This window comes from Corythoichthys intestinalis, chromosome 15 (assembly GCF_030265065.1).
Source record: "Corythoichthys intestinalis isolate RoL2023-P3 chromosome 15, ASM3026506v1, whole genome shotgun sequence".
NCBI classification, from domain to species: Eukaryota; Metazoa; Chordata; class Actinopteri; order Syngnathiformes; family Syngnathidae; genus Corythoichthys; species Corythoichthys intestinalis.
In genome coordinates, this window is record NC_080409.1 from 13,529,175 (window position 1) to 13,555,760 (window position 26,586).

The 26,586-nt window shown below is 45.0% G+C and overlaps 1 protein-coding gene across 4 annotated transcripts in view; it reads right to left on the bottom strand.

Moving 5' to 3' along the window:
- Positions 1-26,586, bottom strand: part of mdga2a (MAM domain containing glycosylphosphatidylinositol anchor 2a) — a 111,605-nt gene that overhangs the window by 44,825 nt on the left and 40,194 nt on the right. The window contains exons 4-9 of one of the 4 annotated variants that reach the window (XM_057859885.1): positions 24,513-24,709; positions 24,308-24,440; positions 15,080-15,352; positions 9,400-9,729; positions 8,692-9,036; positions 7,630-7,902 (exon numbers count right to left, since the gene is read on the bottom strand). In XM_057859885.1, coding sequence (XP_057715868.1) covers positions 7,630-7,902; positions 8,692-9,036; positions 9,400-9,729; positions 15,080-15,352; positions 24,308-24,440; positions 24,513-24,709 — 1,551 coding nt within the window. Of the gene's footprint in view, positions 1-7,629; positions 7,903-8,691; positions 9,091-9,399; positions 9,730-15,079; positions 15,353-24,307; positions 24,710-26,586 lie in introns of all 4 variants that reach the window. The other 3 variants (XM_057859884.1, XM_057859882.1, XM_057859883.1) reach the window with 3 other exon arrangements.

The following is a 26,586-nucleotide window of genomic DNA, read 5'->3' on the forward strand; positions in this document are numbered from 1 at the left end:
TAATGTCCGCAAAAAGGCACTTGGACACCCCACAGAAGTTTTGGCAAAATATTTTGTGGACTGATGAAACCAAAGTTGAACTGTTTGTGAATAACACACAACGTCATGTGTGGGGGGAAAAATGGAACATCTCACCAACATCAACACCTCATCCCCACTGTGAAGCATGGTGACGGGAGCACCATGATTTGGCGCTGTTTTGTTGCCTCAGGGCCTGGACAACTTGCAATCATTAATGGAAGAATAAATTCAAAAGTTTATCAGGATGTTTTTCAGGAAAACCTGAGGCCGTCTGTCAGACAGTTGAAGCTAAAAAGAGGATGGATGCTGCAAAAAGACAATGATTCAAAACACAGAAGTAAATCAACTTCAGAAGAAGCAAATACACGTTCTGGAGTGGCCAGGTCAAAGTCCAGACTTGAACCCATTGAGATGACTAAACTACTTCAAGATTAGTCCTGATCGATGCGCCAGACTGATCTGCAGCTACAGGAAGCATCTGGTCGAAGTTATTGCTGCCAAAGGGAGGGGGGGGGGCACCAAATATTAAATGTGATGGCTCACTTACTTATTTTTCTTCCATCTGTCATTGTTTGCATACAATCCTCATTAAAATATGAAAACCTATAAATGTTTGGGTGGTTTTAGTTAAAGCAGACTGTTTTTTCATCTGTGTGATTTTGACAAAGATCAGATCACATTTGATGGTGATTTTATGCAGAAATGTGCGAAATTCCAAAAGGTTCAAAAACATTTTCGTACCACTGTAAGCATTACACATTTTCTTCCATTTATTTAAAAACTTTTGGAAATATATACCGTATTAACAAACAACAACAAAAAACAGCAAATAGTCTTTTATAATTCAAATTTACAGTTTTTACATATTAAACAAAAAAACGGGGGGAAAAAATTCCAAAAGGTTCAGATACTTTTTCATACCACTGTAATATTGAAGTGGGAGGGCTGGCAGTAAATGATCTTTGACTTGCCCCTCCCAGACAAAATGGATCGGATGTCTCGCGCTGTCAATGGGAGCCAGTGAGTTAATAAATTTAATCTGTATGGAATCGGTACTTGGTATTGGCGGATCATCAAAATCAGGAGACGAAAAATATGTGATTGGGACAAAGTGATTCTTTCAACTCCCGTCACATTTTTTGTCGGACTGCTATCTGGGATGTTGCAATTTTTTTTTGTGTAACGCCACCTTCAAAATTTGAACAAAAAAATCCATCAGAATGCTGCAGTTAATCCAGTGTGCTTTTGGTTATTTTTGCATCAATCACGACAGCCATCTGACACACTCGCTAGCGTCGATACGACCTTGCGTTTCTTCTGACCATCCTGACCTTCTGCGTGAGTGCTGAGATGGCTTTTCCTCTTCAGAGGAGCTGTGGCGCAGCTTAAGAAGCTTAACTCAGGAAGTCAAGAAGCATGCTGACAGGCGCACTCAGAAGAGCTTTCACGGGGGCCGAGATGGGATGCGTTGAGACGTCGTTACTTTTGACATAAAAGAAAGTGACGACTCAAATCCCAGCACATCAAGCTACAATTTTACACTCTAAGTGGGAGGAGCTCAAAGGATCTTGTCTGCGTGTGCGTGGGTGTGTGGGCGCGTGTGTGTGGTTTAAGCCCCTCAGGATAAATGTCGGATCTTCTGTTACGGCTCTGTCATTGATATTTTTCAGAGGGGCTAATTTTCATCTGCTAATGACCTGGCACTCGGAAACGAGACGTCCTATTGGTCAAAAGTTTAGTTAACGCTCCTTCGGTTGAAGTTTGTTCAGTCATTCACCGCCATTGACAGTGATAGGCCTCAAATTCATTTGAACTGGGAGGGCTGGCATGTTTCAGCGCTAACAGACATCCAATCTATTTGGTTTAATGGATTGTACGTTTATCACCGACAATGGCAGATAATGTTATTTATGGAATAATGGTACAGGCAGTGTTGAGTCACAATCAGGAAACGTGTGGGGTCAAACTGTTAGGTTTAGTGTTGGTTACCTTCTAGTGTGTCACCGTGATTGCCCATTGATTTTACCTGTTGTAACTGCTCCTAGTGTATCCTCCAACCTGCATTCTCCTGTGTCACCCACCTGTTCCTGGTTGTCTATTACCCCTTGTCTGTATGTGTATTTTCGCTCCCAGTTTCTTTTCACTCCTTGTTGCATCATTGTCAATGTCTATCCCAGTGTGGTCGATATCTACTTCTGAAGCCCTCGTGTTCCTGCATTCCCTGTTTGAGTAAGTTTTGATGCCTTTAATTTGATCCCCTGGCCTTTTGTTGGTACTTTGTGCTTTTGTTAATGACCATTAAACAAATTTTGAGTTCGCTGCTACCCAGTCTTGCCTCCCTGCCTTGCCTTGGATTTGTTTCCCTCCTTTTTGGGTCCACACTGCTCGTCCGCCCACGTTCCGTGTCACAAACAGTAAGTGTTGAGCAGAGGTTGCGCTAGACATTTTCGTTGTCTGTCATTTTGACTGACAGGGTCATAAAAATCCGGTCATAGTCTATTTTTACCCGTCACTTAAATTTTTAAAATGATAATGATGACATATTCAATAGTATTTAGTTTTCATTCATTTTTAATTAATATTGTAACGCTTGCTTGGCGGCGAAAAATTAGACACGGAAGTCGTGGTATTTTTCTCCCTTTTTACTCTGCTTACCGCCAACAACTCCGCCCCCAAAGAAAAAGAGGCAACGATATAGACCCCAATCACCAACGTCACACAATGATCTTAATTGTGGTTGTCAGCCCAAAATCTTCTAAATATATATTAAATGCATCTTACCAGATATAAAAAGACTACTACATAGTCCGTGGTGATCGTTTGGTGCCCAGATTTCTTGTCGAATTACAGCAGTCCATCTTGCTCTCATCTTCGGGTCTCTCAGAATACGGTAGAACTTCAAGTCTCTCCGTCTATCTTCTCTGTTACAGCAACCAACCGCCACACACGCCTTCACCATTTTGATTATTAATATTAACGAGCAGAAAAACACGCCGTAATAGGAGGCATGTACGTAGCGGTAATGTGTAAACATGACGAGCTGACACACAATATGGCGGCTCCAGTCAGGGGGGCGGAGTTGTGACGTCATGTGATTGGGGTCTATACACAGGCGGCAATCTTGTCCATCAATTGGATGACGCGCTGGCACACCGGGTGCACCAATAAGAACCTCGCGTTGATGTGTCAATCACGGTGCCGCCGCCAGACCCCGGTGACGCTACAATATTCTGACAGAAGAGCCAATGACGTCATGCATTAAGAGAGACAATAGCTAATTAATATGCTAACTCGCCACCCTGTGGTCTGGGGTGTGAATTGCAACCTGTCAAAATGGCGGACGGACTTCAGTTTTTTCCGTCACCGTTTTAAAAAAACCGGTCAACGACGGAAAATATCCGGTTAACGCGACCCCTGGTGTTGAGTCACAACCAGGAAATTTTTGGAGTCAAGCAGGAAGTGTTGTCACAAAAATGCAGCCCAGAGCCAAGCGACAACTGCTATAAACCATGCCCCCTCCAAACCACGCCTACTGTTGGTACGGAGGCGTGAAGAATTCGTTTACGATGTGAAGTTCAAAGGGTTTTTGGGCAGTGTTGTCTCCAGTAATGTGTTACTGTAATCTGATTACTTTCTTTCGGTAACATGGAATCTAACACATTCATTTTTCCAAACCACTAATCTGATAAAACTTAATTTCCATAGTGTCTGTGCGTTACTATTTTATTATTGCCTCATAATGTATGAAGAATGAAGACTATTGTTGTCATGTACGAAGAGTATTTTGAAAAGAAAATGTTAGAAAAGTTCGTAGGACATGTTTGTTTCCATGGTAACTAGAGATGCCGATCGATCGGGTCCGATCACGTCATTTTCAAAGTATCGGAATCGGCAAAAAAATATCGGACATGCCTTTTTTTAATATATATACTGTATATTGTTTTGATTAAATTGTTTTCTAATTGTATTTAACGTTACAGACATAATATGTTACACTCATCCAGAGATTTTAGTTTAGGCTTAAGGTAGGGTTATCAAATTCATCCCGTTAACGGGAGTAATTAATTTTTAAAAAAATGTATCACGTTAAAATATTTAACACAATTAACGGACGCGCTGCACGACCCACTCACGCATTGTTGCGTTCAATCTGTAATGGCGCTGTTTTACCTATATATAGAGCTAAAAGGCAGCGTAAAATGAGTAGAGTGAATTTTGGCAGCCTTTGGAGCCTTTTTTTAATTGGCTAAAGCCTTACAATGCCTCTCCCTACGATTAGAAATATCGTGGGAAGCAATGTGGGGAGGAAAGGTAGTAATTGATCTTTTTCTTAACACCCTAAGTTATCTCCTAACACAGAGAAGATATATCAATTGGGACCAGTACGCACAGTCATGGTTGCACTTCCCATCATGCATTTGGCCAGAACAGTTAAATGGCTACATGGTTAAATGTATATGATCGGGAAAAATTATCGGGAATGATTGGAATTGAATCGGGAGCAAAAAAAAAAGCAATCGGATCGGGAAATATCGGGATCGGCAGGTACTCAAACTAAAACGATCGGATCGGGAGCAAAAAAACATGATCGGAACAACCCTAATGGTAACCGCTCACACTTACTTCCTGTTTTGGTCTCAAGTCACACGCGCTAAGTGTTTTGTGATTGAGAAAGGCGTGTGCCAGCGCAGGTGCACATTCAAGCCAAGTGCAGCCACCTGTTGAGACGTCCGAGAGAATGTTGATCTGTGTGCATCCATGAATGAATGTGAGTATTTTTCCTTCATTCTGGAGGGTTCCAGCAATAGGTTCAAGCTGCTAAATGCGCTGCCGCTTCGTAGCTTTGCCGTTGCAACGGCAGGTAGTCATTGGCGAGCATTGTTTACATCATATTTGTGTTGCACATTTATGCCGTGAGGTTATGTGTTCGTTTAGCATCTTTGGGATATGTTGTAAGTCCGATGGAGTGTATAGTGCTTAGTTGCCGCCACGTTTTGTGGCCAAATTGACAGCGTGTGTGTATGGTGTATGGCGTGTATCCGCGCCCGCCCCCGCCCTGGAGTTTATTACACTGTGCAATTCATTTGTGTGCTGTTGATTATTGTGGAGCCAATTTGCATTGTTTTACATAGGCACTGATATGCTGTTAAACCCTAACCCGAAGTTCAGAATTTTTGACATTAGGCTTAATTTTCGAGTTAGCGGGGGTTTAATTAGTCGGTGGAGTTGATTTTAACAAATTCCATGCAGTTTGCCAGTTATTTCTTAGTTCCAGGGCTCCGGCGTAGCCAAGCTAGCGTGAGTCAATGGTGGTTGAAATCAACTCCATTGACTAATTAAACTTCCGCTAACTCGAAGATTAAGCCTCATGTGATAAACTCTGATCTTCCTCTTTAAATTCTTTTATCGGAAACTCAATTACATGGGATGACATTTCTGTTGTCATTCTTACGTTGAGTTGGCAAAGGGAGAAAAATCAGTAAAAAGTAACCGATAAATTACTTTTGAAGTAACTTAGTTATTTTTATAATAAAGTAATCAGTAAAGTAATTAGATTACTTTTTTGAGGCGTAATCAGTATTCAAATTACTTTTTCAACTACCGTAATTCTCGGACTATAAGGGGCACCTGACTATAAGCCGCTACCCACCAAATTTGACACGAAAAAAAATTTGTTCGTAGATAAGTCGCAATGCACTATTAGCTGCAGCTGTCCTCACTGTATTATGGGATATTTACGCCAAAAGATATCAACCGGTAATACTTAATTTGACAGCGGCATCATAAGACTGTCATAAGATCAAATGTACCACCATGAAGCTTTCAACCACTTGGCTGCAAAGCTTTAGTGCTGTCGCTTGGCTCTGGGCTAAAGCCAGGTAATATTGCAAAAATGGAGTACACTAAGGCAAGCAGGAAGTAAGAGAAGCCACAACCAGGAAATCCATCCATCATCTGCCGCTTAATCCAGGGTCGGGTCGCACTGGCAGCAGCTTTAGCAGGGAAACCAAGACTTCCCTCTCCCCAGCCACTTCAAAGCAGCTCCTCTGGTGGGATCCCAAGGCATTCCCAGGACAGCCGAGAGACATGGTCTCTCCAGTGTGTACTGGATCATCCCCGGGGCCTCCCGCGGGTGGGGCATGCCCGGAACACCTCTCCAGTATGGAGGCATCCGAACCGGATGCCCGAGCCACCTCAACTGGCTCCTCTCAAAGCGGAGTAGTAGCGGCTGGACACCAAGTCCCTACCGGATGACCGAGCTTCCCACCCTATCTCTAAGGGAGAGCCTGGACACCCTGCGGAGGAAACTCATTCCGGCCACTTGTATATGAGATCTTGTTCTTTAGGTCACGACCCGCAGCTCGTGACCATAGGTGAGGTAGGAACGTAGATCGACTGGTAAATCGAGAGCTTCGCCTTTCAGCTCAGCTCCTTCTTCACAACTATGGACCGGTGCAGAGTCTGCATCACCGCAGACGCTGCACCGATCCGCCCATCGATCTCCCGCTCCCTCATACCCTCACAAGACCCAAAGATACTTGAACTCCTCCATTTGGAGCAGGGTCTCATCCCCGACCCGGAGAGGGCACGCCACCCTTTTCCAGCTGAGGACCATGGTCTCGGATTTGGAGGTGCTGATCTTAATCCCAATAGCTTCACACTCGGCTGCCAACCACTCCAGTGAGAGTTGGAGGTCACGGCTTGATGAAGCCAACAGCACCACATCATCTGCAAAAAGCAGAGATGCAATGCTGAGGCCACCAAACCAGATACCCTCAACGCTTTGGCGGCGCATAGAAATTCTGTCAATAAAAATTATAAACAGAATCGGAAGTCCAACCCTCATTGGGAACGAATTCTACTTATTGCCTGCAATTCGGACCAACCTCTGACACCGAGCGTACAGGGACCGAACAGTCCCGTACTCCCGGAGCACCCCCCACCCACAGGACTCCCCGGGGCACACGGTCGAACGCCTTCTCCAAATCCACAAAACACATGTAGACTTGTTGAGCAAACTCCCGTTCACCCTCGAGGGAAAACCACACTGCTCCTCCTGAATCCGAGATTCAACTTCCCGACAGACCCTCCTCTCCAGCACCCCAGAATAGATTCTACCGGGGAGGCTGAGGAGTGTGATCCCTCTATAATTGGAACACACCCGCCGGTCCCTCTTCTTAAAAAGAGGGACCACGACTGCGGTCTGCCAATCCAGAGGCATTGTCCCCAATGTTGTAGAGGCGTGTCAGCCACGACAGCCCCTCAACATCCAGAGCCTTTAGGAACTCCAGGCAGATCTCATCAACCCCCAGGGCCTTGCCACTGAGGAGCTACAACCAGGAAATGTGTGGGGAAAAACAGGAAGTTGATGAATCACAAACAGGAAGTATAGAGTCAAACGGATGTGTCTAGAGTGGAACAGAAACTGTGAGTTGTAAAAAAACAACAAGTGTGGAGTCTTAAACAGGAAGTGTCATGTCATAAACAGGAAACTTGTGCAGTCAAACAAGACATGTTAAGTAACAGGCAGGAAATTTGGGTCCATGACCAAAACCGGAAGTGGAGTTAAGTATCCACTTTCCCATAGGCATCATTCTCTCGACTCACCTGTGACCAGAAAGGTGCACCTCCCTGCTCCGGCTTCGTTGCTGATGTCGCAGGTGTACTCTCCGTATCCTTCGCGGTTGAGAGCGCGCACCTGGTAGTGCGTGTCGTCGTGCTGCTCGTCCAACTGGCCCACCGTCAGGAGGCGGGAGCCCAACTTCCACTCGTAGCGCAGTTGCCGGGCCGGGTGGGCGCGCAGCAGTCGGCACGTCAGGGTGAATGCCCGGCCCAGGGCCTGACGCACCTCGGAGAATGCTGGCTCCACCACCGGGGGGACTGCGGGACCGGAAGGGATTTGTCACGTTGGGTCGTGACCGTCAAGTACTTGTTTGCGGAGGTGGGTAGTAACGCGTTATATTTACTCTTGTTACTAAGTGACCCTGAAATTGCTTCAAAATGACCCTACAGGAAGTAACCTAGGAATTGTGCTAGTCTCTTTGTGCTTTCCTGCGTTAAAACCCACCAAAAAGCAACAACAAAAAAAGACTGAAAACAACTGTGAAAACTGCAAAAAATTGTGAAAAATCGCAAAAATCTGCATCACACTAAAACATTTAGTCTTAAAAACCTGAAAAACCGTTTAAAAAAACGCAAAATCTAAAAAAAAAAAGACCAAAAAAACTGACACAAAAAACAACACACCTTTTTAAAATTCAGCAGCAAAAACACCCCCAAATTTTTTTGAAAAACTGAAAAACCATGAAAATACACATAAAAACTGATAGAAAAAAACAAAAAACGATGCTCTAAATCTAAAGTATTTTTTTTCTCCTATTTAACTCATTGGCTATCAGTGACGGTGCTAGACGTCCAATCCATGTGGATTGGGTCCCCGTCCAAATGGATTGGACTTCTAGCGACGTCAATAGCAGCAAATGATCTCCTAGCTAGTAACTAACCTTTGTAGTCTTTTCATCGTATATTTTTTTACTTGAGTATGTTTTTTGAATGATTACTTTTACTTGTACTTGAGTCATATTATTTTGAAGTAACACTACTCTTACTCGAGTACAATTTTTGGCCACTCCACCAACCTCCGCTCGTGTGTCGGTGCGCGTTACCCACAATGCACCAGTAGCTCAATCAGCGCCTGTCGGGGTTTGACGTTGAAGCCGTTGTACTGGCTGGTCCGGCAGCAGTAAGTTCCGCCCATCTCCCGCGTCACATTTCCCAGCCTCAGGATCCCGTCGTTACTTTCCGTGTGGGCGGGGTCCTCGGTCGCCGGGGGCGCTCCGGCCGCGACCCCCGCTGGCAACTCGGCCGTGACCGCCGCCGCGGGGCCGTCTTCCACCCGGGACCACAGGATGACTGGTTTGGGTTTTCCCGACACCAAACACTGGAGTTCCACCGCCTCGCCCTCCTGCGCGATGATGTGAGAGCGCCCTCTGGGCACCGTCAGCTCCGGCGGGACTGCGGACCAACCCCAGAAGTCCGGTCGATAAAGCGGAACAGACGGATGGAGGTCTATGGAGCTAAATCAAGGGCAAAAGTATTGTCATCTGAAACTAGAAGAGGAGAAACAGCGTGGGGGGGGGTTGCTCTCCCATGGGTCACTTCCTTCAAATTTTGGGCCATTTTCGGCAATTGGGCCATTAGACGTCTAGCGCCGTCGATAGCAGCCAATAAGTTAAGTGACCCAAAATACCACAAAATTAGTAGGAGTGAGAGCAAAGAATCCCAACACGGTTTGTCCAGAAACGGCATCTTCTCGTTTGAGACAACAATACTTTTGTCCTTGATTTAGCTCCCGCCCCGCCCCGCCCCACCCCTCACCCGTCGTGGACGAGATGTTGACGTCGATGCTGATCTCGGGACTTCCCCCGTCCCTGAGCGACGCCACGCAGGTGTACGTGCCAAAGTCGGTGAACTTGAGGTCGATGATGTCCAGGTCGGTGACGCCCGGCGAAATTTCGGCGTCCGTGTGCGTGATGACCATTCGCTCGGAGCTTCGCAGGGGGCGACCGTTCTTCAGCCACCCGAAGCGCAGCTCCTCGGGGGGCGTGGCTTCCACTTGGCAGCTGATCTTCACCTCGCGACCGATCTGGATGTGGTCGTCGTTGTGGTACGGGTCCGGAGTGATCCAGAAACGAGCCTTGCGGAGACCTAGCGGAGGAGCCAGATTGCCGAGTCACAAACAGGAAGTGTTGAGGACTAAACAGGAAGCGGAGTGATGGAGTCCCACCAAAATATTTGAAAATACAAACCGGTAGCGCCTGTTATTAATTGTTAGTGACGGCCACAGAAGTCCAATCCACTTGATAACCTGTGTGTTTAGGTCAACAGTAAGTGTGTTTTGGTACCAACAGGTCATATTGAGTGTAAACAGGAAGTATGTTTAGTTGCAAACAGGAAGTGTTTTCAGTCACAAGCAGGATATGTGGATTTGTAGACCAAAAGTGTGTTTATTGTCATGACGGGAATAGCATCCTTTCCCATATTTACTGTTTGACTGTTTGTATTACACACCAAATATAAAATAAATATCATTTAAATCATGGTTTAAGAAAGCAAGTAGAATATATTTGATATTATGCGTGGTTGGACTTGAAGTGATTGGAATTTGCAGCGCCAAGACAACGGACAGATAAGGGCATAACAACGCGCGTGTCATGCAGCTGACTGAATGAGACCGACATCCATATGTACAGTCCCTGACAAAAGTCTTGTCGCTTACCCATTTTGTAGAAACAATTGCTAATAACCTGACTTTAAGTTATTGAATTGGTTTCAGAAATGGTTCATATGAAAGCTAAGACCCTCCCAAATGATGTTGAATGTACAAAAATACATTTGTTTCAGTGAAAAAAGATTTCATCATTTAATGAAGACATAAAGGTCAAATTTTGGCTAGACAAAAGTTTTGTCGCCTACAGAAAGTAGTGTGAAAATTGAACAAAAAATGTACTTCAAATACAAAAATATGTTACGTAACATAAGCGAATTAAGTAGTGGTGCTGTGAGATCCAAATTTAATATTTTGTATGACTTCCATGGGCTTCGGCAAGGATTCATACAATTTATTGATGAAGTCATCAGGAACATCAAAGAAAGCAGTCTTGCATGCCTCCCAGAGTTCATCAACATTCTTGGGTTGCGTCTTCCATGCTTCCACTTTCATCCTACCCCAGACATGCTCAATGATGTTCATGTCTGGCGACTGGGCTGGCCTTTCCTGGAGGATCTTGATCTTCTTTGCCTTGAGGAACTTTGAGGTAGAGATTGAAGTATGCGATGGAGCACCATCCTGCAGCAGAATTTGTCCCTTTTTATGGTTAGAAATGTAAGAGGCAGCTAAGATTTGTTGATATTTCAGACTATTTATGTTGCCTTCCACCCTGCAGATCTCTCGCACACCCCCATACTGGATGTAACCTCAGACCATGATTTTGGTAATGATGTAACCACCAAACTTCACTGTTTTCCTAGTGAATCTCGGATCCATGCGTGCTCCAGTAGGTCTCCAGCAATATTTGCGGCGACTGTAGTGTAATTCAATGGAAGATTCATCACCTTTTGCCACTTTTCCAGCATCCATCCTTTTGACAGGCAGTAGGCCTTGGCAAATGCCACAGGGTTTTTTAATTGTCTGCTCTGAAATATCAACAAATCTTAGCTGCCTCTTACATTCTTAACCATAAAAAGGGACAAATTCTGCAGCAGGACGGTGCGCCATCACATAGTTCATCTCTACCTCACAGTTCCTCAAGGCAAAGCAGATCAAGATCCTCCAGGACTGGCCAGCGCAGTCAGCAGACGTGAACATCATTGAGCATGTCTGGGATAGGATGAAAGAGGAAGCATGGAAGACGAAACCCAGTGTTGATGAACTCTGGGAGGCATGCAAGACTGCTTTCTTTGATGTTCCTGATGACTTCATAAATAAATTGTATGAATCCTTGCCGAAGCCCACGGACGTCATACAAAATATTAAATTTGGATCTCACATCACCACTACTTAATGCTTATATTATGTAACATACTTTTGTATTTGAAGACCCTTTTTTGTTCAATTTTCACACTAATTTCTGTAGGCGACAAAACTTTTGTCTTGCCCAAATTTTACCTTTATGTCTTCATTACAATGATAAATCTTTTTTCAGTGAAACAAATATGTTTTTGTACATTCAACATCATTTGGGAGGGTCTTAGCGTTCATATGAACCATTTCTGAAACCAACTGAATAATTAAAAGTCAGGTTATTAGCAATTGTTTCTACAAAATGGATAAGCGACAAGACTTTTGTCAGGGACTGTACATATGGACTTCGGGGATTTTAGCATTTACTCACACGAATTTTCATCGTAAAAAGCTCTTTTTTTGTGATAAGGCGGTGCCACATTGGCTAAAAGACTAGCATCACATTCAACATATTTACGTAAAATAACTGCTAACTGCCCGGATTTTTGCTTCTAACCGAGAATCAAGACTGTTTTATGTTCATATCTTTAAAGAATTTAGGGATTTAAGCATTTATTCCCAATAATTTTCAACGTAAAAAGCTCTTTGTCCGTGTTTCCACTCGGTCAGCTTTGACGGAGATAGGCCCCCTATGAGTCGGCCCCGCGCCCCATGTCCCGTCAATACATTATGAAGTCTATGGTTTGATCACAAACAGGAAGTGCTAAATTGTAAACAGTAAGTGTGTTTATTTGATAACAGGAAGTGTTGGTTGTAAAGTGGAAGTGTGTGTATCCATTGTGTCAACTATATAAATAGTATACAGTGGATGGATAAAACCTGATCATTCAAGTCAACAACTTAAGTTCCAAATACTCAATAAAACAAGTTAGTGAAGAAAACATTAGAATTTGAGGTGTGGTTACTTCAAATCTTATCATAACTTATAGTAAGTTTCATTTTTTACAGTGTGTGAACAGCACATGCCTTCGTGTGTGTGTCAGTCCATAAATAGTTGCAACCGCCTCCCAATAAATAAAAAAACGTGTTTATGTTGGCGTGTGCATTATTTGAAGCTCTGTTACATAACATGCGCGGGCTCTGACTTTGGCGAGACTTTTGACGCATTTTGGAGAAACTGGAGGACGCCCACGATGCAGAAAATACACACCTGCATAGCGCCTCTCACTGGCTGAAAGTGGTATGAAACTATAGCTATATACAGTGATATGAAAAAGTATCTGAACCTTTTGAAATTTCTCACATTTCTGCATAAAATCAACAACAAATGCGAGCTGATCTTTGTCAAAATCACACAAATGAAAATACAGTGTCAGCTTTAACAAAAATCACCCAAACATTTATAGGTTTTCATATTCTAATGAGGATAGCATGCAAACAATGACAGAAGGGGGAAAAATAAGGAAGTGAATCCTTTGCCTAAGGAGAGCAATTGAAACCAATTTTTACCAAACATTTTAAGTCAGGTGTGTGCCCAATCACTGATGAATGGTTTAAAGCTGCCCTGCCCACTATAAAACATACACCTGGTAAGAAATGTCTTGATGCATTGTCTGTTGTGCATCAAGGTTCGCTCAAAAAAGCTGTCTGAAGACCTGCAATCAAGGATTGTTGATTTGTATGAAGCTGGGAAAGGATACAAAACCATCTCTAAAAGTTTGGATGTTCATCAGTCGACAGTCAGAGAATTTGTCTACAAATGGAGAGAGTTTGGCACTGTTGCTTCTCTCCTAAGGAGTGCTTGTCCATCAAAGATGACGCCAAGAGTTCAGCGCAGAATACTCCGAGAGGTAAAAAAGAACCCTGGAGTGTCTGCTAAAGACTTACAGAAATCACTTGCTCAGTCATTATCTCTGTGCACATATCAACTATATGTTAAAACTATGGCCAACAATGGTATTCATGGGAGGTCTCCACGGAGGAAGCCACTGCTGTCTTAAAAAAAACCTTGTTCTTCGTTTAATGTTTGCAAAAAGGCACTTGGACACTCCACATAAGTTTTGGCAAAATATTTTGTGGACCGATGAAACCAAAGTTGAATTGTTTGGGAGTAACACATAACGTCATGTGTGGAAGAAAAATGGAACAGCCCACCACCATCAACACCTCATCCCCACCGTGAAGCATGGTGGAGGGAGCATCATGATTTGGGGCTGTTTCGCTACCTCAGGGCCTGGACAACTTGCAATCATTAATGGAAGAATGAATTCAAAAGTTTAACAGGATGTTTTGCGGGAAAACCTGAGGCCATCTGTCAGACAGTTGAAGCTAAAAAGACGATGGATGCTGCAACAAAACAATGAATGAATGAATGAAATATTTATTGTCATCATCATCGGTGTCATTAACAATCATTGACAATTACAAATGTGATATGATTTGCCCGAAGGAAGGAACTGAAGAAGACAAAGGCAGACGGGAGGAAGCATATGCTTATCAGTTTCCCGTCCCCCCATACACCTAAACACGCACAATCAGACATGGTACAGTTACATACATCATATGGCACAAACTGTACAATAACACTATCAACAATCTGGATTTACAATAACTCAAACAATAATAACTCAACAATGGTCCAAAACACAGAAGTAAATCAACTACAGAATGATTTCAGAAGAACAAAATACACGTTCTGGAGTAGCCAAGTCAAATTACAGACTTGAACCCCTTTGAGATGCTGTGGCATGGCCTAAAGACACACATCCCAGGAATCTTACGGAACTACAGCAGTTTTGTAGAGGAGAATGGGCCAAGATTAGTCCTGATCGGTGTGCCAGACTGATTTGCAGCTATACAGGAAGCGTCTGGTTGAAGTTATTGCTGCCAAAGGAGGGCCACAAAATATTAAATTTGATGGTTCACTTACTTATTTTCCCCCTTCTGTCATTGTTTGCATACTATCCTCAATAAAATATGAAAACCTATAAATGTTTGGGTGGTTTTAGTTAAAGCAGACACTGTTTTTTTCATCTGTGAGATTTTGACAAAGATCAGATCACATTTGATGGTGATTTAGCAGATTTGTGAGAAATTCCAAAAGGTTCAGATACTTTTTCATACCACTGTATGTAACAATAATGCGGATGTGGCACTAAAATAACAATATCGAAGAGTATTAAGAAATAATGTCGCCCTAACTCAAGATGGCCGCCAGCTATGCACGTCGCCATAAAAAAAAAAAAAAAAAAAAAAAAAAAAAAAAAAAAAGGAATGCTTGTGGCCCTTTCTGAGATGCTAATTGATTGTGTGGCTTTCAATCATTCTTCTATTGTGAATTTTAATTTCAATTCGATGACGTTGATGGGAATGTTACTCCAGAGCTGCCATGTTGGTATTTGCAATGAAAGCTCTTTATCACGAGTAGACGTCCAATCCATTAGATCGCTAATTCGCTGCCACACCTCCCACTTTAAATAGATTGGGCATCTACCCGTGTTACCCTATTTGAAAGAGTAGTTTTTAAGAGCCACATGATTGCATGTCTATCATTGTTAATGGCACTGAAACGGCTGATTAGAAAAAATGCGTCACCTCTGACGAGGACATTGGCAGACTTCCTGGCGGCGTTGCCCACGTTGTTTTCCGCCAGACAGCTGTAGGCGCCCCCGTCGTCCACGCCGATGGCAGGGATGGTGAGGGTGCCACCCTTGTCCACGCTCCTCTTGGGGAGCGGCTCCCCGCCGGGACGAACCCACCTCAGGACGGGAGGGGGATCCCCGCCGGACGCCACACACACCAGGGTCACCGTATCGCCCGGGTTCACCACCAGGGGGTCGTCCAGCAGGAGCTTGATGGAGGGAGGAGCTGACACAAAAAAAGAAACACTCCGTCATCATTTTATCTCTCATTGACAACTATTTTTATAGCAGATGAAAGAATGTTGAATGCCCCAAAATGTACAGGAAGTGACCCTAAATCGGGGGGCCCAAGTCTGGTCATCGAGAGCCTCTATCCAGCTTGTTTCCATGTTTCCCTCCTCCAACACACCTGAATCAAATATTCAGGATGGTTATCAGGCTCCTGCAGATTTGATTTAGGCTACGTCTACACTACGACGGATAACGGCCTTAAACGTGCAATTAGTTGGACTATACGACATGTCGGCTACACTAGTATGCCTATTATCCGGATTAGTTGTTAGACGGATGTTAGATGTTCCACACATTTTTCTTTGACCTTCAAACTACGTCTCAATAATATGCTTAAATTCAGTGCCCATTTGGGGTCCTCCCATCGCGGATGAGATGGAGATAAGCGTTTTTTACAGAGCTCGTCTCCCGAGTTGTCTCCGATCAGCCAGCTGCGGGGCTGGCCCCTCCCAACTCAATGCCGACCGAACATGAGTACTGTATATAAAAATGCGAAGAGGAAAATTAAACCCCAAAAAGTGACCTGCCTGGTACCCCCAGTCAAAGAGGTGCGCGATCAGTTTTATTCCCAGACATTTCTGCCAGTCAAAACTGTTGCCACTTCCTGGATCACCACTTTTATGCACAAGCAGTACTGGTTGCTGCTTCCAGGAAATATACTTTGCGCCACACCATATGCTTCTATTTGTTATTTTCCAAGTGGTGAGAGCGCAACTGAGCATCGATTGTAACATCCCAAGTAATGATGTCAGGCTTCCGTTGTTTTATAAAGATTTATTTCAATCACAACACGGCGCCTGCTCGTAAAAGCAGAGCGTGCTCTCCCTTCCACTCTCGCTCATGTGTGATGCATTTAATTGCCATTACGAAAAAATAATGACAGTCTAGAAGGTGTAGTAATTTCGAAACTTGCCGCGTGCTAGGAATGAGTTTCCGTTTAAGAGGTAAACCGCGCGGACGATGACGTAATACATGAGGTTTCTCCTTTTTACGCATGCGTAGTTTGTAGGGAGGGTTGAGCCTGGCAGCTGCAAGGGAGGAATTTGTCCATGCATTTTTTTGGGACATAAAAAATAACGGTAATACCTTAGGGACGGTATGGCGGGAAATTTTGAAACCTTGATGTTTTGATACCACGGTAAACCTTGAAACCGGTAATTAGCACATGCATAGACTTGGGCACCATTGCCTTAAATAAACAGAAAGGGACCCAGAATGCCCTAAAGTCAAATGGAAGTGACCAATCAACAGGAAGTAACCTGGAAATGCCCTAAAAACACCAGCAAATAATTCCAAAATGTATAAGAAGTGACCCCAGAATGCCCCAAAATTTTCAGGAAGTGTCCCAAAACCAACAGGAAGTGACCCTAAATAAACAGGAAGGGACCCAAAATGCCCCAAAGTCAACAGGAAGTGACTAATAAACAGTAAACAACTTGGAAATGCCCTATTATCATTAAGTAATTATCAAAAATGTACAGGAGGTGACCCTGGACTTCATGGCTGGATTTCGTTTTGTTTTGTTTTGTTTAGCAAATTTAAATAGCAATATTTGAACATAATTTAAATAATATTAACATACACAATAATCTCTGAACTATCCAGGAATGCAAAAAATAAACAATTGTCCAGTGCTTTATTTGTAAATCATAAGGAGCCGGAACGCAAAGTTCATATAACAGCGTAGGAATGACAAGACGGACACAGGTCCCAGAACATGCGCAGAAAATGGTGCTGAAAACAAAACGCTAATACTCACTTGCCATGCTGTGGTACTTTTTTTTTCCTTTTCTTTTCTTTGTGCTTTTCTGACTCGTTTTGAACCATCTTCCTTCTTTTTGAAAAAAGACAGTAAATGCAACTGTCTTTTTGGCATGTTGAAATACCGTTTTATCCTGGCTGCTTGCTCCCCAAATGCCGCAAATTTCAAGTTTTTTTTTTTTCTAATGTCAGGGGAGTGATTTGTTGGTCCAGCTTTTCAGTGTATCAACAAATCTCCAACTCTTTCAAATGACGTTAAATTTTTATAAACAACATGCAATTCTTGGGATTTGTTCTGTGAATGAATTTATGCATATTATTATACTGTAATGTCCGTAACTATGTGCAATATTCTGATATGTTTTCCGAGGCACCCTGAAGTGCACTCAAAGTTACTGTTGTTTTGGTCACGTGACGTTGGAGTGAGATAGAGAGGCAGAGCCTGCCGACTCGAGAGCCACAAGTTCACCCTAAATCAACAGGAAGTGACCAATGAACAGAAAGTGACCTGAAAATGCTCTAAAATCACCAGGAAATGATCCAAAATGTATAAGTAGAGACCTGAAAAACACTAAAATCACCAGGAAATTATCCAAAATGTATAGGTAGTGGCCCCAGAATGCCCCAAAATGTACAGGAAGTGCCCTAAAACCAACAGGAAGTGGACTAAATCAACAGGAAGTGACAAATGAACAGGAGGTGACCCGAAAATACCCTAAAAACACTAGAAAATGGTCCAAAATGTATAGGAAGTGAACTGGAAATGCCCTAAAATCACCAACAAATGATCACAAATGTATAGGAATTGACCCCAACATGCCCCAAAATATTCAGGAAGTGCCCAAAAACCAACAGGAAGTGACCCTAAATCAACAAGAAGTGACCAATGAACAGGAAGTGACCTGAAAACGCCCTTAAATCACCAGGAAAGGGTCCAAAAATGTTTAGGTAGTGACCTGAAAATGCCCTAAAATTAACAGGAAATGATCCAAAATGTATAGGTAGTGACCCCAACGTGCCTCAAAATGTACCGGAAGTAGGGCTGGGCGATATGGCCTTAAGTACGTATCACGATAAATTGAGCAGATTTACCTCGATAACGATAAATGACGATAAATTCGCCCAAGCAAACTGTTATATAATTTGAAAATTTGAATCAATGCATGGAATACAAATTAACAGTTTCTCGTTAAATTTATTTACCAGCTTTCAATTTAACAATTGCACATGCAGTCTAAACATTAAGTATTAAAAAAAATCTTGTAAACAATAAGAATTCTTGTGTGAACATTTATAACAGCTTGTATGACTTGAAAAATATCATCACTTGAATTTCATTAAATTCATTCCGCATTGTTATACACTACATAGTGGCATACGTTTAGATATTTAGAATAGATACAAATACGACACATCCACCTGCCCCCAGAAATTATACTTAATTAAAAAATAAATGTTTCACAAACCTTTCCTTTCTTTTATTCGGCTCAATTATTTACATCTTATGATTTTGGAAATCCTTACAGTATGCAATAAATAATATTCCTGTTCCCAAGCACTGTGCTTACTGTACTGTAATTTTTACAAAAAATAAACAATACATAGTTACTCCCCGTCATCTAGGACGAGCCACTTACAAGACTAGCACTGTCGTGTATTACAAATACTGCTTTGAACACATCTTCACAGACAAAAGCAATGGCACAGGCTTAAAGAGGTCAACTTTAATTGTGTAAATCACACTTAATGACGACATGATCTCCTGGTTGAAATAGACGACATCCACTTAATTCTATTAAAGATATGTAATGCTGAGGCAATTTGTCAACTTTACTTTTAAAAAGAAACGTGTGTGGTGACCCTTTGTTGACATAATTCACCCACCTTAATTGTGTGTCTGATTGGCCAAGCGCGTTACCGGCTGCGTCACAGTCACATGACTAGACATTATAAAGACCCGCGCGCGTTCCGGTTCAAAAACAGAGTGTACGAGAGTTCGCGAGAGTTACATCGCTGGACACAGCAATTGAGCAATAAAGACTCTTTAACAAGCATCCCGCTTCACTGGTGACCCCGACGTGCCTCGCTGAAGTCTCAGAGGCATTTTCGAACACTTTTGAGCAATGGCGGATTCTAGCTTTCTCGAGCTAGCGATGTTTTCCGAGTCTTCTGCGGCCGCGTGGTTCGCTAACGCGGAGGAGCAGTTCGTCCTCCGTGGTGTTTCCGACGACACCATGCGCTTCTACCACGTGGTGGCCGCGCTCGGGTACTCAACGGCGGTCAGAGCACAGCGCTTCGTGGTCTATCCGCCGAAGGTGGGCAAGTACACGGGGCTCAAGGCGCACCTCCTCAGACTTTTTGAACCGTCGTACAAATCGACTTCAGAGGCGCCCAGGGTGCCCGCCTCGAGAGCCCTGCTGCCCGAGGTTCCCGCCAAAGATGGCGGCACTTCCGCCCCGGTTCCTCGCAGCCGTACTTCTGTCCCGGTACCCACGCCACCGCCGCGCGCTTCCGCTCTGGCACTTGCCGACGCCAACGTTGCTGTCTCGCCTCCGGCCCCGCTCACGCTCGCCTCGGCTCCGTCGCCGCTCTCCGTCGATGCCGCTGCGCCCGTCCCTGGCTTTCCCGGCAGCGGCGCCATTGCGCCCGCATGCGGCCTACTCGACGACGGTGCGCCCGCTTGCGGCCTACTCGACGACGCCCCGTCAGCCTCGGGCCTACTCGACGAGGCCCCGTCCGCCTCGGGCCTACTCGAAGAGGCCCCGTCCGCCTCGGGCCTACTCGACGAGGCCCCGTCCGCCTCTGGTTTTCTCGACGGCGTCCCGTCCGGCCCTGGTCTATTCGACGGCGTCTCGTCCGGCCCTGGTCTTCTCGTCGACACTGCGCCTGCTCTTGGCCTTCCTCACGACGTCATTCCTGTGCCTGCGTCTCTGGCCGCTGCTGACGTCGCTCCAGCACCTGCGCCTCTGGAAGTCTCCGAGGTCGCCACTCTTCCGGCGCCGCTGGACGCCACCGCCACTGTCCTCGCTCCTGCGCCTCCGGGAGTCTCCGAGGTCAGTCCTCTGCCAGCGCCGCTGGCCTCTGCCGCTGACCTCGCTGCTGTGCCAGCGCCTCCGGAAGTCTCCGTGGTTGCACCTCGGCCAGCGCCTGCGAACGCCGACGTCTCTCCTCGTCCTCCGCTTGTGGACAGCGATGGCGTCGCTTCGTCTCTGGTTTCGGCGTTTCCACTGCCCCTGCTACGACCGGTCGACTTGGTTCGTCTCGCCTGTCGCCCTTGTCCACGGCCGGGCGACTCCGACCGCCACGCCGGTCGCCCTCGTCTCCGGCCACGACCGATCGATTCCGACCGCCACGCCGGTCGCCCTCGTCTCCGGCCTCGACCGGTCGATTCCGACCGCCGCGCCCGTCGCCCTCGTCTGCAGCCTCGACCGGGTGGTGCTGCTCGTCGCAGGTCTCGACCTCTTCCTCGACCGCTGCTGAGCAACGCGTGCCGCCTCTCTCGGCGCCCGCTTCTCCAGCCTCGCCTGCACGGTGCTGCACGGCGCGCTCCTCGTCATGGGCGTCCTCCTGACCGTTCTGCTCGGACGTCGCGCATCTGGCGTCCTGGACGGCCGCCTGATCGTCACGTTCCGTCGCCCGCCGCCTGGCATCCTGGGCGTCCTCCAGACTGTTCTGCTTGGGCGTTCCGCATCTGGCATCCTGGACGGCCGCCTGACCGTCCATTCGGTCGCCTTCCACAGACGCCCCGGCCACGCAACCCTTCCGTTCCGTACTTTTGTTGCAGGTTGCGCCTGGCGTCATGTGTGGGTGAATTCTGGGGGGACCTGTGTGGTGACCCTTTGTTGACATAATTCACCCACCTTAATTGTGTGTCTGATTGGCCAAGCGCGTTACCGGCTGCGTCACAGTCACATGACTAGACATTATAAAGAGCCGCGCGCGTTCCGGTTCAAAAAGAGAGTGTACGAGAGTTCGCGAGAGTTACATCGCTGGACACAGCAATTGAGCAATAAAGACTCTTTAACAAGCATCCCGCTTCACGTGCACTGTTTATCCAGTAGATGGGGCTCTTGCAGTGTGTCAAACAGTGATTCAATTTAGGGCAATTGTCTTAAAAGTGGTTCATTGTTTCAGAAAGCCTCGGTTTTTCCATCCCTATCTGGAACCCGTCAAGAGTTTACATAATGTCGGGTGAAAGTTTGGCGAAGCTAACTTAAGCCCGACTTCATCCCATTTACTTGTAGCGTTAGCCGCTAGCGTTAGCATACCGGGCTTCTGTTTGATTGGCTTCCGGAAAACCATGTGACTCCAAACGTAAGCACACTGTCTGCTTTCTTAAAGGGGAATGAACATAGCCGAACAACACAGAGTCAAAGCGGGATGAAAAGACTATTTTTTCTTCTTTTATTAAATTACCGAATTTACCGACATGGTCAAAATTACGTCGGTCATCATGAAGAATTTCGGTAACGGTAAATTTTCGGTTTACCGCCCTGCTCTAACCGGAAGTACTCCAAAACTAACAGGAAGTGACCCTAAATCAACAGGAAGTGATCAATGAACAGGAAGTGACCTGAAAATGCCCTAAAATCACCAGGAAAGGGTCCAAAAATGTTTAGGTAGTGACCTGAAAATGCCCTAAAATTAACAGGAAATGATCCAAAATCTATAGGTAGTGACTCCAACATGCCCCAAAATGTACCGGAAGTACTCCGAAACTAACAGGAAGTGACCCTAAATCAGTACTTCTCAAATAGTGGGGCGCGCCCCCCTGGGGGGGCGCAGAGCAATGCCAGGGGGGGCGCATGTGACCTCGGGGAACATGTTTTTTTTTGCCGTACTGGAATAAAGTGTACTTGCACATCCACTCAGTAGGTGGCAGTGGCGCTCGCATTTTCAGAGTGCGCGCAGTATTTTTGAACTAAGGAAGAGCACTCAGCACACACAGACAACAGATATGAAGAGCAGTGTGCCACCGCCGTTTTCCGACCGGACTCACTCACGCAGCGACCCACTGTCTTGTCCGGTTCTCACGTCGCCGCCCGAGAAGTGCCATTTTCGGCTTGGGATCGTCACGACGACTGCCCTCACTACCTCGGCCGCCGTGAATGCGCTTTTTTCGTGCCGTTTGCCTTTTAGCTTTGACTTTTAATACAGTGGGTGATGATGAAAGACCACTGTTTACTGTGTCTAAAAATAATTATAGCAGACAGCAAGAAGCCAAATCAATTAAGACGCCACTTAAAGACATTAGACCCCAATCTCATTGTTAAGCCGCTTGATTTTTTCAGTGAAAACGTGCCGAATATTGCCAACAATCGTCCTGCTTTGTCAGTGTTATATCAGTAAGCCAGTGAGCATTGTTAGCGTGCTAATTGCAAAATAACTCCACACCATTGCAAAGGAGGTAAATACTGTGAGCAGCAAAAATAAAAACTGTCCTGTCCAAGGACACTTTTTTCCCCCCTTTTATTCAGATGTTTTTTCGGTCAAATTTTTTGGCACATTGTCCTCATGAGTGAATGTTTCTAATCAATTTTAATTTGGTATTATTTACTGAATTTATTACATTTTATTTTTCTGTATCAAATGGTCAAAAATGTACCTTGAGTGTATTTTTTAGTTTGGATGTGAATTTTTTTTTTGGTTTTAATTCAGGCAAATCGATGCACGTCAAGTCTTCTCTGTTACAAACAAAACAATGTTAATAAAGTTATACTTTATTATAAGTTGATCTATGTTACTTTTTTTCTTTATTAGAAAAAACGGACACAATATTAGGCAGATGCGTATTTATAATAGTAATTTTATAGACAAATGATACTATTTACAGTGGCGGCAGAGAGTTTGGGGGGGCGCGAAACATTTACGTCTTCCTTGGGGGGGCGTGACAGAAAATAATTGAGAAGCACTGCCCTAAATCAACAGGGAGTGATCAATGAACTGAAAGTGACCTGAAAATGCCCTAAAATCACTAGGAGTTGATCCAAAATGTATAGGTAGTTGTTAGGGCCTCCGACCCTCCTTCCTGAGCTCTGCCTCAGGTGAGGGGAGTTAAGCTGATTACAGGTTGGACATCAGACGGGTGGAGTGGCCACAGCTGAAAGCAGTTAACATCAGCCAGCTTTAAAAGCCCAGCAGACGCACCACCAAGTCGCCCGATCAACTCGTCTGGTTTCGCCGTCAGTTGCTTCTCGCATTCTTAAATGATCTCAGTGATTCCCGGCTCACGACTGTTTTGCTCTCGCCCCAGGTCCTGTCTTCTGCGCGCTCCCTGTCGGATTCTACGCCTGCCTCCTTCCAAGTTTCCACGCCCGCCTCCTCACGAGCTTTCACGTCTCACGCCGGCTCAGCTATCCCAAGCAAAGCAACTTCTACCCGCCACGCTCTTTCTGGTGCTCGCAAATAAAATATTACTCGCCATAACCTGTTTGTCTGCACTGGGATCCCCTCCTGCTCATGCACCCCTAACAGGTCGTGACCTGAAAATGCCCTAAAATCACCAGGAAAGAATCCAAAATGTACAGGAAGTGCACCAAAACCAACAGGAAGTGATCCTAAATCAACACCAGGTGACCCTATAACAACAGGAAGTGACCTGGAAATGCCCTAAAATAACCAACAAATGATCAAAACTGTATAGGAAGTGACCCCAACATGCCCAAAAATGTACAGAAAGTGCCCCAAAACCAGCAGGAAGTGACCAAATCAATAGGAATGAACCTAAAATGCCCCAAATTTAACAGGAAGTGACTTGGAAATGCCCTAAAATCTCCAGCAAATGATCCAAAATGTATAGGAAGTGCACCAAAACCAACAGGGAGTGACAAACGAACAGGAAGTAAATTGGGAATGCCCAATCTCCAGGAAATGATCCAAAATGTATAGATAGTGACCTGAAAATGCCCTAAAATCACCAAGAAATTATATAAAATGTGTTGGTAGTGACCCAGGAATGCCTCAAAATGTGCAAGTAGTGACCCTTGAGTACCGTAAAATGAACAAGGAAGTGACCTAAAATGAACTGCCACTGGCTTTGAATGCTCATTTTTGATAGCGATAGGTACCCAATCCATTTTAGAGAAGGACAGGCTAATGAACGAACGCTACGCGAAGCCGCCGTACGTACCTGTTTTGTTGTTGAGGCTGAAGTGCGCAATCTTGTCCGGTATGTCGCAGACGTTCCTGACGGAGGCGACGCACGTGTAGTTGGCGTAATCCTGAGGACGAAGGTTCTTCAACTTGAGGATCTTCGTCTCGCCCTGAAAGGCAGTTTGGCAAGCAAAAGCTAATAGCCATCTTGGAAGAGAAAAGTAGGGACAGGGAGACGGCACCTGCGTGAAGAACGGCTCATAGATGTCCACTCCGGCGTCCGCTCCTTGAGAGAGGACCTGGCGACCTCTCCTCCAGGTGTAGTGGACGGGCGGGTTGGACGTAGACACGCAGCGTAGAAACACCGTCCGCTCGAAGTAAAAGAGCTCCTTGGCGTCGCCCACGCTTTGGTGCACCGTGATCAGCGGATCGTCCAGAACTGCCCACACAAACACAGGTCGTGACACGCTAATCCACAATGAATCGATGATCTATTTAACACAAGTAGTGCTGCAACGAATAATCGATTAACTCGAGTACTGTACTGGCCCGAATATAAGACGGCCCTGATTATAAGACGACCCCCTCTTTTTCAAGACTCAAGTTTGAAAAAAGACTTTTTGAACACCAAATTAATTTTTATACACAAAATAATTGCAGTACATCCGAAACAAATGATTATAACAATGTATCTGAGGGAAAAATCATGTTATTTTGCCTCATTCAAATCTTAATATCTGAACATTTAAATATGTAAACTAAAGTGCAATCACATTCGTAAAAGAATGGCTTCTGGTTTTTGAAATGTAAATAAGCCAATCTATTGTGATAAAACAACAAAATTGCAATAACTGCATTAACCATCGAAGTGAAGTCTTACTGTAACTGTAGTCTTGAAACAAATCTGAATGAGGAAAAACATTGCAATAAAATAATGCAAACTGGTTAGACTTGAGAGTAGCTGAGATCTGTCATGACAGAACATTGCTTCAATGTTATATGGCGCCATCTAGCGTCGTGAATGGGTATAATGTCTAGATTGCGAATATAAGACAACCCCCTCGAGGAACAGTGAACTATTTAAAAAAGTTCACGGGAGGTTACACGAAGCCGGAATAGACCGGAGCGTTGACCAGATTAGAAACCGGTGGAAAACCGGCTACTACAAGGCAAAAGAGCAAAACAGCAGAAGCGGATACGACCCCACAAACACAACAAGTGGGTTAAAGTTAAAACAGCAGCACTCCGACGATCGATCTCCATGTTTTGCAACGTGACGCTTTGTTTTGATTAATCTGCGCATGTCAGACGGCAGTTGTCAAACGTCCTTTCAGAATAAAGGCAGTCACATGTAAACGCTGGATCGGAATAGATGAAGTGACATGTAAACAGCTGATCTGAAATTTCCATTCGGAATGATTTGAATCGGTATGAATAAAAGTCAGCATGGAAACGTGGCTTATAAGCAGCTACTTTTCTCCATTTTGAATCCTGCGGTTTATAGTCCAGTGCGGCTTTTTTATTGATTTATTTGGGGTAGTAGGTAACAATTTATTTGACAGCGTCATAAGACCGTCATAATTATGACGTGACACTATCATGGGCTTTATTGAATGCTTTCGTTCTATTTTTAATTGTTTCAGTTTCCCAAAGACGTATTTATATGTTTTTTACGTTTTTGTTCACAAGAGACATCTCTAGGTTCTGATTCAACCTAGCTCCAAAGCACAATGCTGAAAATCCATTTTAAAGGAATAAAACTGGCCACTGGAGGGCAGTAGCGCATTTGGTAAGACCCCCTTCCCGATTTAACGGAACGAACGGCCGGGCCGCTCGGCCAGGGCGCCGGCGGAAGATGACCGAATGGACGTCCAGGATGCCAGGCGGCGGATGACCGAGCAGAACAGCCGGGAGGATGCCCGTGATGCCAGGCGCTGGACGATCGAGCAGAACGACTGGGACCACCAATGCAGCGGACGATACTGTTAAGTCCGTGCTGCTCGCCGAGCAGAGCCTGCGCCGCTGTGCTCGGCCGCTCGCGTCCTCCGCACGCTCCAGTGTCCCTCACGGAAACGTGCACGGCCAAACCAGTTCCCTCCAGGAAAACAAGTTCCCCAGGCGAATTCTGCCACGAGGCAGTGATCACCACAAAAGAAAGACTCAAAAAATCCATCTTTATGAGACAGGCGGTCATGAGGGAAAAGTTTACCCCGGCTGTCGAAGCTACAACAGAGTCATCTCTTGGTTAGTTATGTGTAAATAAATTGTCACTTTGCTATCAAAAGCTCTATTTGTCTTGTTGTTAATGTTATTTTG